The following is a 15,355-nucleotide window of genomic DNA, read 5'->3' as shown; positions in this document are numbered from 1 at the left end:
AAGACATCCTTTCTGAAAGCAGAAAGGACTTTTACCTTACCATTGGTAAAGGTGCACCAGCCAGAAGATTGTGTCTACAGCTAATTCCAAGGCAAAATATAGATTCCTATAATTCTGTTTTAAGTTTTTGAATTAATATTGTAAAATAAAAGGGTATAATAATTTGCTCAATATAATTTGACAGTGCTCCATGTACATTAGTCTGCAGCTCTGAAACCACTATCTGTGACATTTTGTTCTCCCCACAGTCCAAGAATTTGACAAACAAGTCAAGGCCTCTAATTACAGTGAGAAGAGATCCACCAATAGTTGAGCACAAATGTAAATAGACTGGATGCAACAATATTTTTTATTATATTTAATACAAGTGAATAGATTAGAAGATCTGAAATGTTATAAAGCAATGTACATACTGAATAAATAGCACAGGAGTCATGTCTATATTATATAACACTGGCTAGTATTCAGAATACTTAAAATAAATCCAGTGACATTGGATCAAGTCCATAAAAATGCTATCCTGTCTTCCCTTGTATGAAATTGTTCAAGTATAAAAAATCCAATACAGTGTAAAATATTAAATTCCATTTAGGTCAAGAATAAAAATTGCAAGTAGTTTCACAGGACAATGTAAAGCAGCATTCTCAAGCAAATGAAAAAAAAAGATAGTCTACATACAATTGTGGGGGTGGGGAACCCCCATGTTCTGATGTATTTGAAAGGCCTACATGGGGAAAAAATACTGAAGAGGGAAAAGCATGGAACTGGCAATATTTAATGTAAAATCCTAAAAAGTGTTAATTTAAGAGTACCCTCATACAGTGCACATACTGCATTTAAATAAATCCAAGTCAACATCTTTAATTGATTAGGTTAATATTTAATATGCTACATCTAAACCTGCTAAATAATTTATGCCATGAGATGAATACATAATTTTACAGTGTCACATCTAAAGTTGCTTTCTTTAGAGCGCAGCATAGTAAAACTTTCAAAATAAATATTTTTTAAATAGCATTACAATTAAGGCACAGTATAAATCACATACCATTAACCCTTGAAGAACTGCAATCTCAGTAACAAAAGATGTCTTGTACTGTATGTTCTCTAATAAATATTTTTAAATATTCTGAAATAGATACTAAAATTGTACAAAGTTTCAAAAAAAGGAAATAAGTAGTTCCCTTAAAACAGTTCTTAAAGGTTTAAGTTCAGCAAGCTTCTTCCTGCCTTTATTCACAAACCATGAACAGATGCAATAAATAGAAAGAGAAGGCTGTTGTAGTAAAGAGCTGATCCTATTTCAGAATCAGAATAGCTGACATGAGCAGTTAAAGTTTCCAAAAAGTGAAACAGGATGGAGAGAGGGATTAGAAAGTGACAAGCTCATCAAACGAGCACAAGTGATGTGTTCTTTCCAGAACTGTCTGTGTTATTGATTGTCTCTACAGCTGTTGCACCCATTAATTCCACATCACTTGCGCCATAGTTCCACTCATCCAGAGGACAGAAGAAAATAACTTTGGTGCCTGTCCACTGTTTTACCAACAGGACATGTTCCTCAGATTGTTCGATGCCCATTAATGAGATAGTGAGAAAATATTTTCTCACTAACGCAAGTTCTATAGGCCACAGTGAAAACTAGAAATGACAATCAGTGCTTTATACAGTTTTTAAAAAGAATTAAACTTGATACAGGCTACATATTGCTCACTGATTTTTTTTCCCTGGTTCATCTTTTTCAAATGTTTTCTCACTTATAAAAGGCAGTTTGCTTCCCTGATACTGTAAAAAATACACATTTACTTATTTTTTTAAATATAAAGTCCCATTGCTACTCCTGCCATACTTTCATGACAGTACATTATAAATTGTTTCTTCTTAATTGAAACCTGAAATTGGTACACCCCACCCCACCCCTTCCCTATAGCAACATGATTTGGATGCATGCTGTATGAAGACAGTGGAATTAAAAAAAAAATCTTTAACTTTGCAGTAGCATAGCTTTTCTTAAAGCTGCTTAGTAAAATGTTAATTGTCTCTTATTAACTAGTTATATTGGAAGGCTGGAAAAAAGGAAGAGAAAGAAAGATCTATCTTTCTTCAGAAGTCCATCTGCTATTGCATGCGGTCTGTTTGCAGCTGTTGTGGCTGGTACTGACCAAAGGCTGCAGCTGCTGCAGCAGCTGTCCCAGGTGCTGCAGCAGTAAGTGGTTGCTGGACTGCATAGCCATAACCTCCAGCAGTGACATACCCAGCAGCAGCTGGGGATGCTGCATATGGGTACTGGTCATAGGCTGCAGCAGCGGCGGCAGCAGCAGCTGCTGCTGAGTATTGTGCATATGCAGCTCCAGTGTAATCAATGTAAGGTGTGGTGGAGGCAGCAGCTGCTGTAGGTTGGACATGTGGAATTACAACTCCTGGCTGCACAAAAGCCTGTGGATAGACATAATGAGCAGGTATCCTGTTGAAAGATGGAAGATCAAGTTAGAGGAAAATGTGTGATTTTAAGTGCTATTTCCATATTCAGAACTAAAACAAACTCAATTTAGTTGTTGTTATGAGCATAGGGTTGCCACAATAACTACATTTAATACACTAATGTATCATTTCAATAGCATAAAGAGATGCATTGCTCAAAAACACAGCACTATGGAGGACTTAATAGCATTAAACATAACACCATTAAGCAACACACTGTGTGGTCATTTAAAAATCTTTAGACAGGCCAATATTTGGAAATGCCAGCTTAAGATACTTGTAAAAAAAAAAAAAAAAAAAAAAGTAAATATATGTGTTTCAAATCCAAGGTTGTTCATTTTAAAAATCAACTGTAAATGAATTTGTTGCCCTAACTGATTAACCTCACTGATTAGTAAAATTCTTTGTTTTGAATACTGGCTTTATTGTAACAACCATGTAATTTGACAGTCACCGTAATCAATTTGTGGTAGTGGATAATGCAGCTAAATAGTTTTTTAGTCTGTTACTTCTGTATGCCATCACACCCACCACACAAAAAAAATATATATTTTTTAAAACAACAAGTATTGTGGCAACCCTACTTAGATTACTATGCAGACTCAGCACACATTAATTTCTCTGCAACCTCAGTCACCCTTATTAAAAATAAAGAAAAACCACAGGCGACAAAGGAGTTTAAAGTTCACAAGTGTGGTAAACACAGCACGAATCACACTTTCCAAACGAACTATAGTGCAGCTCACTCGGTCACAAGAGGCCATTGAGGAGAAGCTACATAGATGCTATTAAAATTCATAACAGTGATTCCTAAGTACATGTGCATCACACTTTTGTAAAGGTCATAAGGACACAAGGGTCAAACCTGTTTGACTATCAGGCCACTGATGTCCTGTTTTGTGCCAGCTTGTTTATTTCTATGCAAGACATACAGCATAGAGTTTTGGGAGATGGGGGTAGGATTAAATCTAAATAGATCTGGTGTTTAACAAAAGCAAAAACAAGTTTATGGCTCATTAAATAACTGTTTGAACAAGTCAATAGACACACTTCCCCATTTCCTCCTCCAAAGCAGAGAACATTGCTTCCTTAACTTAATAGCCCATTATTGAACTACTTTTGATAGTAGTAGTAATCCTCTCACATCACACAGATTTGCATACAAGTTAATCCCATCATTCCATTGTATCACTTAATATTAAAGATTCTTTAGCTTAGAATGACACCACGTTCTTTATTCTTTTAATCCCCCCCAATCCTGCAACTGAATTCATGGGTAGACTGAAGTCAGAGGGGATCTACATAGCCACAAAAGTCTTTTGCAGCTTCCAATGCAGGATCAGAGCTTTAGACTTTGCATGCAAATTAAAAGTTTCCATTTCCAGATGAGTATAAAGACAATTCCAGTCTTTTAGCACAGTATTTATATTGTAAACATATAAGGAACATTGAAGCTGTACAATTTGTCCCTTTCCTCCAGCTTTAAGTGCCACACTTTTTTAAAAAATGAAATAAGTTTTACTTCCCGTTGTCAACAATTTGATTAAAAAGGGGCACTGGTTAACTAAAATCATCCCAAGATTTAAAAAAGATAAAACAAAGCATTAAATCTATTTAAAAGTATAAAAAAATTAAAAACATTAAACTCAGACAAACCCAGTAACAAAAAATTTCTCCTTGCAAGCTAAACACTGCAACTGTAATAACGCAGTTGAGATGTTTTCTGTTGTCTGAGGCAACTACAAAAATAGTGACAAACTGGATTTTTACAACTAATTGACTGATAATTTTATTAATAAAATGATATTGTCCCTTTAATTATGTTACTGTTTTCTCTCTCCATTCAAAAAGGGAAATAGAATACCTTGCATTAATACAAACCAGAAAATAAAAACAAACAATCTTAACATAGTTTTTACTTCTGACACACCACTTAAAGGATTATAAATAAAAATTTACATTATAGCTTTACCACATTATTAGTTTAAATAATTTTTCAAGGACCTTTTCTAAACCCTGATACAGTGAGTCCACTTAACAACCAACAGTCACTTTAACAAATGGGCAGCAGTAGTTACGACAAATAGTATTTTGAACAATAATGAGACAGTAATACATACTACATTTCTAAATCTTTCTCTGTGTTTGTACAGAGGACATTACCAAAGATTCGTTAGGACTCTTGGCTATGTATATGTGCTTATCTTTTTAAAAACTAGACTGAAAGATGCATATGTTCTCACTTAAACCCTTATGACTTGTTTCCTTTAAGCCAAGAAACAAAACAGGTGGTGAATTACAAAACTATCCCTTTACAACAGCATTTTAGCCTGCATTATCCATGAACCCTGTGCAGGCCCCCCACCATCATGCCATTTCAGATGTGGTGATTGACAGTGTAAGCTGCAGTGGGGCTATTTTTGATCCATCTGTCATGAGACAAGGGTTTCAAGCAGAGTAAAATGACTTTATAAGGCTAAAGTAAATGTCGATCTACTGCGAAGGCCAACATGTGTACATCTCAATGACACAAACACTGGTCTTTAATCTTTTGACCTCAGTTTCCCATTGTGCTCAGACACCTTAATAAAACAGTCATGTTTTTAGAAAGAATACTATATTTCTATAGGTGGGACAGTATCATAAATTATAAAACTGTCTTATAGCAAGAATTTTTATTTTTGAGTATGTTAGTTTATTGCCTCAAGTTACTACCCTCAAGGGAAAAAAAGGCAATGTTTAGCACTAAGTAATGTTGGTGTACACGAGTGCTCTTCCCATAGGAGTTAAGATTTTCATTAACTTAAGTTGTAAGAGTATGCAAAGTCAGAATGTTGATTAGGTTTAATACTATGATAGCTGTATAAGAAAGCATATTATTGTAAATATTATGCATATGCTAAAACAAAAAGGCAGCCTTGGCTGATCTGGAATAGCTGCAATAGATAGAAATTCAGAAATACAATTAACTAGCAGATTTTATTCAAAGTTCAACATTGAACAGTCTTCTTATACCAGAGCAAGGATTATGTATACATACTAAGAGTCTATAAAAATCAAGCATGTTTTAGGGGTTAAGTTTGTGCTTAAAGCCTTCTGCAGAGTATTGGCAAATATATATTCCGTTTTATTCCGTATATATATTTTATTCCATAACTGTTTCAAAGTTACCAGTTCCTGATATTACACCAATCTTTTAATTCTCAGCTGTAAGTCAGTACTTTCCCCTCCCTCTGTTATAATCATTATTAGGATTTTGTAAAACTAGGATATGGCTTAGCTAGTGTTTGATATCAGCTAACCATTCAATTGGCTAGTTTGTCCTCTTAGGGCCTAATTCTGCTCTCACATTTGTGGGAACTTTTCCATTTATTTCAGGATCAGTCCTTAGACAAACAGGGAAAAGGTCTAATTATTCATATCCTACATCCACTTCTACCTTCATGCATGTAATTTACCATGATGGTAAGTGGTAATTATGCATGCAAAGGAAGAGAAGGCATCTCAATGGAACAAAATAAAGATCTTAAAACAAAAACCCACATTAATTCAAAATGAGCTGAATAGAAGCATTTGGTGTTTCATTATACTTCTATGAGTTACAGTGGGATAAGTAATCAAAATTGAACTCATCAATGCCCCTTCCTCTGCCCTACATGTCTATGATTGTGGCCAGATTCAGCATGCTGGGTCTCACGCCTATAGTAAATGAGATTCTGGATATAAAGGGGGAATGAGATCAGGAAATGTTACTTGGCTGGGAGAATTAACTTATATAGCGTAGGAAAAAGAAACCAGAACTAAAAGGCTACGTCTACACTGGCCCCAAATTCTGGAAAAGGGATGCAAAGCAGGTAAGTCAGACTAGGGAAATCCGCGGGGGATTTAAATATCCCCCGCGGATTTAAATAAACATGTCCGCCGCTTTTTTTCCGGTTTGGGGAAAAGCCGGAAAAAAGCGTCTAGACTGGCGCGATCCTCCGGAATAAAGCCCTTTTCCGGAGGATCTCTTATTCCTACTTTCAAAGGGCTTTATTCCGGAGGATCGCGCCAGTCTAGACGCTTTTTTCCGGCTTTTCCCCAAACCGGAAAAAAAGCAGCAGGCATGTTTATTTAAATCCGCAGGGGATATTTAAATCCCCCACGGATTTCCCTATTCTGATTTACCTGCTTTGCATCCCTTTTCCGGAATTTGGGGCCAGTGTAGACGTAGCCCAAGTGTTTTATGACCAGGAATTAATGTAGCTTCTCTCTTAGCTACAGTAAAGTCATGGAGGTAATGTACTCAGAATTAAGCATGCCCTTCCACTAAATCGGAGATAATGTGATGCTGAAAGTAACTACATTTTGTCTGAAAGATGGAATTAGGAGAGAATACTGTTGACAAGAATTAAATAGAACCTCACTAATTTGCACTTTGATAATTAAGTTAGACAAAAATGGTACTCCCCCCTTTTACTGTCAGAGCACTGATCGGAGGTTCCCCATTACAGTAGATTTACGATAATTCGAAACCTTTGGGACCTAAATGGTGCCGGATTATCAAATATGCTGGACTATGAGGAGGTACTATAAACTGGTTTATATTACACACACACACACATACTGTATCCAGCATATACTGTATATAAAGTGTTTTAACCCTTTTTATTGTACATACTAGATACAGTATACTGTAATGTTTTATTTTTTAACCCTTTTTGCTCGGTTCAGCTGCTGCATTGTGACTCGTTTTTGCCAAAGCTCACTCACTAGGCTCTTGCCATTTTGATGCCGGGCTATCGTACAATTGGATGCTGGACTATTGGAGTTTTACTGTACTTACTTTCACATAGCATATAGAAGTACACTTACTAGTACGCACAAAGACTTAAAATTCAAAGTGTTTCAATGGAGTCCAGATAGGACCTCAAAATATTACTCTTTACAGCAAAGAGTATCTTTTTAGCAAAGCCAAACATTAAAATGTATGAAAAATGAGCTGTTAAACAGCCCAGCCTGTTTCTCTTTTTCATAGTCATTGTTCCCTATCATTCCACTCAGTTTGCTCTGTTCTCCCCAGCCTTAACTTTATCCCCTGAAATATATGCATAGATCAGAGACATTAAATGGGAGATTATTGGAAGTGCATCTCTTGCAAAGAAGTTAGATCTTCTAGATGGAGGTAACAGAAAAGATGCAGGGAACAAGGATAAAATGAATACTGGATTCTTCCAGTTTAAAGCACATACTACCTCTCTTGGCGGAGTATGTCTCTAATTCAGATTGATATACAGTGTTAGAACTAGAAAAGGGTTAGAACTAGAAAAGGGTGAAGGACTAGAGAGAAGAATTCATTTTTAAAGTCTCTTAAGTAGTATACACAGTCCCAGTTCCTCCTTTCTAGCTAAGCTAAGCAAGCACATCCTCTTTTCCTCAGGCTGTTCCCTCAGCATTTGACCAGCTCCTCTTTGTAACCCTGCTTTCATGACCTTCTAAGTAACGTCACTCCCTTTGTGAGCATCAAATTCTTATATATTCTTTACAGATGAAAAATTTCTTCAAGATTATTAAGAGATATTTCCATTCAACAAAGCCAACAAGACACATTTTGGGATATTATAAGAAGCAAAAGGGGGTGAGGGTTGTAAGTGAGCTTCAGGTACATTTTCAAAACCAGTTTCCTGACTGCCATCATGCTTCCCAGAAAACCCCTAAACCACTGTACTGTGAGAAAAGATGTTGTACGTGAAGTTTCTGGAAGGCTGTTTTCCCATCTCCACAACTTTTCCAAAAGGAAAAACAAGCAGCTTCCAATTGAAAGCTAGCTTCAACTTTAACTAAGGAGCACAGCTACTGCCATTTCATGATACCAACTTAGATTATCTTAAATCTACACTGTCACGTAGACAAAGTACATTCTCTGATGAATTCTCCTTGCTTTGTTAGCTTATTCATTAATTAGCAAAATACATTATTTTGCAGTGACCCAGTCAGTTTGAATTAGTGAGGTGATACGGGACAGAAAATGTAAGCAATTTCACCTCCTAATTTTAAGTCTATCAAAAGCAAGTGTTAGAAGTACTTAGGAATAGTATACTTGTATATTTTTTAAAGAAATGCACTATATATTAAAGATTGGCATTAGAAAGCCCAAGTGGAAGCACAATGTTAATCAAAATAGCTCCACACCCCTTCATACCCCTCTCAAGGAACCAAACCAAGAACTATAAACATGCAAGCAATATGTTGATTTTCTTTATAAAAAAAAAATCAAGATGTCACACAATTTAGCACTCAATACAAAATACGAATATGGTTAAAAAAGGAGTCACAGGCTACAGCTTGAAAGCAAGAAAAAAAGTCCCTTTGCTCCCCATGGCAAAGTCAACACTCCTCAACAACAAAAACAAAATTAAGAGACCCCAAAAAACTTTCACTACAGCTCTTTCAATTAAATAAAAGCACACGGTTTAGCTATCAACACCACTTCATTTCTGTAAAAAAAAAAAATAAAAATAAAAAGCACACGGAGGTCTATTGACTATAGGAAAAAAAACATACATGCATCATTAATCACCATTTTAGCTTGTTTGTGTTTGAGTCTACTGGTTACAGAGTTTAATTCCAAACAGAACTATTCCACCTCTTATCATCATATCCTTCTGATCAGTTATCTTAACTGTAAACGATCCCTGTCAGATTAGAAAGAGATAAATAACATTGAGTCAAGCTGGGGAAAAAAAATAAATAAATGGGGGCATAGCAGTCTTGTATAAACTCATACCACCTTCTTTTAATCACAGGGTGGTGTGGATCTGATCCGCTTGGATTGAGAGGGCTGCAAACATCATATGCCCAACTCTACTATGATCTTCAGAGCATTACCAAAGAGAGCATATTTACAAGCTGTATGATATTTTAGTCTGGAAGTTTGAATGGCATCATTATAAAGTCAGGTACAATACTGTGAGAGGCCATCTGAGGTTCTACTTTGTTGATGGACCTGTTTTATAGACTTACCCAAAAGGCCTCTGTATGAGAGCTGGATGAAGATGCTGAACACCAAAGGCAAAACCTACCAACAAAACACATCACATTCTCTATATGAGCATTCCTTCAGCTACTTATTTATGCTATACATACACATAATCACCTTTACTAACAAGCATGATTAAAGATGTTCAAAAAAGCAAAGAACCACAGATTACAGGAGAAATATTTTGAATAATTTATTTTTAACAATCTAAACCAGGATCTTGACTCCTGCCAATGTTCAAAAAGACAGCTTATTTGACAGCAACAAGGAGAATGTCACTGAACTTATTTAAAAGCAAAGAGTTCTTTAGCAGCAAAATCAGTCCTTAACCCTACAGCCTAAGAATTCTAATTGGATGCATATATGTAGTTTCTACAGAGGACATGTGCATGCATTGCTCCCAGTGAAAAGATAGTATATATTACAATATGAGCCAAATTCTAACTACTTACTCCTGGAAATAAACCAAGATTTTCACATTGGGCTTGACTGCAAGCCCCTTAATCACATGAGCAGATTCACCAACTTCAGTGAAAATAGTCAGGTGATTAAGTACAAACCAATGTGAACGCTAGTCACCTGAATATTCCCATTGAAGTTAATGGGTCTATTCAAGTGACTAACTGCTCACCAATGTCAGTAAGGGGTTCACAGGCTGAAAATATGGACTATTAACACACTATTGCATTCCCATTTATTTTGCCGTGAAGCTGTGATACTGAACCTGGCATGAAATCGGTGAATGAGTTCTGGATCCAATCCGGCCTTGTGATAAAGCCATTCATTTTTTCCCCTCTCATTCAGTGCAATAGATTCCATGTATTTTATAAGTTCCCATTAAGAGATTGTTTATGTTAATAAGACTGGGTATATCTAGCAGTTCTTGTATTTATGCCATAATCTTTCCCCTCAGTTACATGTAAGTTACATTTGTCATTTCATTCATAATATAGGCTCCAACAAAATAGAAATTCTGTATGAAGGAAATTCAAAGGGGACATGTACAGTACACATGCACACTTTCAGTTTTTATGAAAGATTTTTTACAGCTAAAATAGCATGCTAATCCATAGCCAAAATGTTAACACACATCACACAAAAACTATACTCCAAGGAAAGTAGTTACCTGAGACACTAAGTTTTAAGACAGACTTAAGTTTTCTTCCCCTCAGAAACTTTGTTGAAGGGACGGCAGGGGTGAAGAGAGAGAAAAAGACTTTCCTCACCTGGTTGCATTATCCTTGGTTTTGCTCCCAGGTATGCCAGGTTCACATTGGCCTTCCTGCCATCAATAATAGGATTGGGATCTTTGCAAGCCCTTTCAGCAGCAGCTCTATCAGCCATGGTGACCTGAACAATATATAACGCTATGAATTAAACCATTTTTTTTCCATTGGAAAAAAAAAATAGATTCACCCTTTCACATGAACAACCAGCTTTTTCCTCTCCTCCGCAACCCCAAAAGACAGTATGAAAGATATAAACCCTCATCTCCTTAAATGTTTTTTTCTACAAAACTAATGGGCTTGCTTGAATAATTAAGATAAATTGGCCTTGTTTACATGAAGGTAGGCAGGAACTTGAAGGGAAATTAACTAAAGGCCTGAGAAATTAAAATACACGAAAGCACATTAAATCCCTTTGTGGATGTCCTCATTCAGAAATAAAGGGGCCTTAGTTCTGTAGCTTAAAACTCATTGAAGTAAAAGATCCCCTACCTTTCCCTTGCTCTGTGCTTAACCTGATTTCTGTAGGATTATTTCAAGCTTCTAGTTTGTTGAAGTGCAATACTGGGGTGTGTGCGCATGTATAGGAGTCCCCTGTGCTATCGCAGATAAAACGTGTAAGCCCTATCAGTAGACTACCAGCTGGTTTAATTTGTTGCCAGGCAAATAACTTTTTATGCACAAACCACAATCCATATCCCCTCCATGAGGGATTCCCCAGCCTTTCCCCCCCTCTCTCAAAAAAAATTAAATAATTCCTCAAAACAAAGTACCTCCCCAATCAGACAAACTCTTTATCTAGGGCTGCCTTCTGGGGCTGTAGTGCAACATGCTGGCCTCTGCCTCACAGAACGTTTCTCTCCGGCTTCACCTGTCTTCTCACCCCACAGCCTATACAATGCCGCCGGCTTCCCAAGCGGTCGGATCCCTCCCAAGCAAAAAACGATGCACAGTGGTCACGGTGCCATCTCTCCTCGCCCCCTCCCCAATCGGCAGCAAATTCCCACCCGCTGGCAGCAGGCGCAAGTTAGCAGGCGCGGCCCCAAAGCAGCAACCCCAGGACTTACAAATCCGTATCCCCGGGACTTGCCCGTCTGCCTGTCGGTGATGACTACGGCTTCCTCGATCTCCCCGAACACTTCGAAGTACTTGCGCAGGCTGGAGTCGGTGGTGTGATACGGAAGGCCCCCGACAAAGATCTTGGTGTAAGTGGTGTCCTTCTGGGTCGTGTGCATCTTCCGCGCCCTTCCTTGGCCCTGCCAGCCGGACTGCCCTAAGCAAACACACGGGGACTGTAGCGTGCGCTTCGGTGCGTTTACACGTGGTGTGTGTGTGGGGGGAGCTTATTCCGGAGTCAACTCCCCTCTGCAGCTATAGAGCGTTCCTTTTTGCAAACAGATCTGCCGCTGTCGCCTCCTCTTCTCCTCCTCCTCCTCAGGGAGGGAGCCCCACAGCCTCCGGTAGTTTTGAGGTAGGTGTTAGAGGAGGGGAGGTTGGAGAGAGCCCAGTGTGGTGGAGGCAGCAGCTGCCGGAGGCAATGCAGGGCCCGCACGCTAACAACTGAATCGCTTTTCCCTGTTGGCTTTCCTCTAAAAGCCAGGGCACCCTGGGATCCTCCGCCTCCCTCGCCGGGGGCGGGCCCGTCTACGGCTATTGGTTGGCTTGGCAGCTGGAGCGGACACACAGCTGTTGCGAACAGCTGGGGGGGACCGATTGCTTCCCGTGCGGCTGGCAGCGGGGCAGGAGCTAGGAGCCACGCTGCACGCTCAGGTTTCCGCTTCACTTCGGCACACGAGCAGCCCGAGCGGGAGGCGAGTGGGAAGGGCCTTGTGGAAGCCGCTCGGTCACGCACCCACCCGGGGGCGAGTGCCGGCTGCAGCTCGCCTACACTATTGCCGTTACCACCCCCCTTTCTCAGTGGCTGGAGTACAGGATGCTGGTCGAGCTGCCTTCTTCCTCTTCCTTGATGCATCGCTGGAGAGGGGGAGACCGAGAAAGCGCAGAGGAACAGCAGGGACAGGGATACGGGTGGGGTTGGCGACACGACAGCCCCAAGGGAGCCTGCCCCAAAACTTGTGCGCGCCTTGCAGGTTGGGGAATTTGAGGTGGGAGATGAGTAGGAGAGGAGGGCAAAGGTTATAGGAAAGAAAGGTGAGTGAAAGACACTTGTGCACCAGTGTAGATGTGGGACTCCAAAGCCACTGGCCTCTGCTCCCCACACACTTCCTAGTGCAACTATTGACTCTTCCCTCACCCCTCTGTGCTCATAATACCCACTGGGTCTCTTTTAACCCACCTGCACTATAAACAGAAGTCACTTATCAATGTACAGAGAGCTTTTTGTCACATTTATCACTCTATAGCTTCCCTTACCAGAGTCACAGCATGTCCTGAAAGATCAAAGTACTCAGCTTACCAGCAGAGTACCTCTAGCTCTTCCATTCTGCAGGCCACTTTGCACAAGAAAGCCTATCCCTCACCTTCACTCCTAAATTCTCCTTTATCCCATCACTGGCCTTTCAAAATGCTCCTTTCCACAAATCAGGAAGAAAAGCTCTGCAGGCTCTTTGTGAATCTGCTGTTTGAGAAATCTCTTTACATCCCACCCCAGTGATCAGGTGTTCATGGTTAAGTCAATCTCAAATAGCCTTATCTGTTTCCTGATCCAAGATGTTAATGAACTCCCTAGAAAGGGAAATCTGTTTATTCCTAGTACATGTTAGAGTTTTTTTAATAATTACTTAATATATTATTTGCCTTAAGGGACAGGTGCAGTACCTTTGTGGCAGAACTTTTCCCTCTTAGAAATGTCATACACAAAGTTATTCTATGTTTCTTTGTGAGTTACAAATAAAAAATATTTAAAAGAAGAAAGCTTTAGCATAGACAGACATACTGAACTGGAAGGTTAAAAGGTGCTGAAAAGCATTACCGAAGAGGCACATTGTATTGTTACAAACGCCACAACCTTAGCAATGCTGCTGTAGTCAAAATTATGTCTATGTTGACCTAGTCATGAACTAACAATTTGACCATAAATAAATGGTATAGGCTTAATTTACTTTTTTATAAAAAGTTTCTTTCTGGAAGCATTTTTTTAAAGCAAGAAAATAATGTTCAGCAGTTTTTAAGTTAAAGGAGCATTGTTACGGCTGTTGGATATTTTTCTTTGTACGCTTCTGGTATCCACATCAATTTAAAACATTACTCAGTGCTCTGAAACACACACCCAAACTTCTCAAGTTGTACACTTCAAGTTGGATAGACTTTTAGGTATGTTAAGTTCTTTATAGGAGACATTTTTTAATCATGGTGCTATAATGCAATACCCTTTTTTCCCCTTCCCCTCTAATACAACTCTTTATGGATGCTTTGCACATACTAGCCTTTATGGCTGTGTCATGGTCGGTTGATTTCTATGAACCTTCACATAGGCAGAATCTGTGCCTGCAGTTCATCACAGAGCAGTGGAGTCATAATCTCTTCACTTGTTTGAGGATATAAGGTGGGACTCATGAAGGCATTGCAGTGCTAAGACATGGTGCCTAGCTTTTAGCCCCTAGAAAACTCACTGGAACTACATGATGATCGACAAAGCTGGGTTAAAGCATGTCTACACTGGAGAGTTATTTCAAAGTAACTCCCCTTATTTCAAAATAACAAGATGAGTGTCCACACTGCCAAGCCTGTTATTTTGAAATAACTCCTGTTTGTGAAGAAGAATAGGTTATTTCAGGAGTTATTTTGAAATAACTCCCTAGTGTAGACTTAGCCTTAGTTACCTATACTCCCTGTACAATGAATTGGCATCAGTATTCTTTATTTTGCAACCAAGGCTCCAATTCTGCAATCATTCTTGCACATGTTTAGCTTTAAGCATGTTTGTTATCCCATTCAAATAACTGAAGTGTAAATTGGTATTAATGAGATTGTTTGCAGGATTAGGGCCCCAATTACCACCTGTAGATACCAAGCAAAGATAAAAGTGCCAGGGGTTAAGCTTAATACGGGAACAAAGTTCAGTAACACTGTCACAATGACTTACACAACATAATAAAAATTCCTTTTGATTGTTCAAATCTTGTACCAATCTCTCATTGGTTGATAAGGCTATATAAGAAGGATGGGAGGGGAGAAATATCCACTTACAGAACATGTTCCATGGTATAATATTTAATAAAACAACGCACACCAGGGAAAATATGTCAAGTCTTGCTCAGAAACCTCCCTCCCAGATTCTGCATTGAATTGTTTTTTTTTCTTTTAATAGGTCACAGTAGTTTCACTAGGGAGGCCTTGACACAGTATAAACGTCTTATTGGAGTGAATTATTTTGAGTTGTGATGGGTAAACTACTAAAATAGAAACACTTCTACAAATGAAATACTTTTTATATTAAACATTTTGCTCTGGAGTCAATGTTTAGAAAGACCAGCTGACCATTCATGACAGGAAGTAACTAACCTGCACCCACCACACATCCACCACAAGCAAAAACTAGGTCTCGTCTGAGGGAGAAGTTGCCCACAGATTTGTCTAGATCAGGGAAGGTATAAGTAAATTGCAGGAGAGAGATGATGTTTATTAGTTCTGACTGGGGGATGGGCAAGGAGAATTCAAGATCTGTTTA

At 38.8% G+C, this 15,355-nt stretch overlaps 1 protein-coding gene across 2 annotated transcripts; it reads right to left on the bottom strand.

Annotated features, from left to right (window-relative positions):
• Positions 1-421: 421 nt before the first annotated feature.
• Positions 422-12,311, bottom strand: RBM24 (RNA binding motif protein 24). 2 transcript variants are annotated; one of them, XM_006135181.4, is made up of 4 exons: positions 11,793-12,311; positions 10,726-10,849; positions 9,484-9,538; positions 422-2,464 (listed from the first exon to the last, which is right to left on the bottom strand). In XM_006135181.4, the coding sequence occupies exons 1-4, from the start codon at positions 11,958-11,960 to the stop codon at positions 2,119-2,121; spliced, it is 693 nt and encodes a 230-aa protein (XP_006135243.1). In that variant the 5' UTR covers positions 11,961-12,311; the 3' UTR covers positions 422-2,118. The 2 variants fall into 2 exon arrangements, with proteins under 2 accessions (XP_006135243.1, XP_075777334.1); XM_075921219.2 differs by having other exon boundaries at positions 11,816-11,953.
• Positions 12,312-15,355: the final 3,044 nt, after the last annotated feature.

The sequence above is a fragment of the Pelodiscus sinensis genome, chromosome 2 (assembly GCF_052426305.1).
Source record: "Pelodiscus sinensis isolate ZL-2025 chromosome 2, ASM5242630v1, whole genome shotgun sequence".
Taxonomy (NCBI): domain Eukaryota; kingdom Metazoa; phylum Chordata; order Testudines; family Trionychidae; genus Pelodiscus; species Pelodiscus sinensis.
This window is presented reverse-complemented; position numbering and strand designations above follow the sequence as displayed.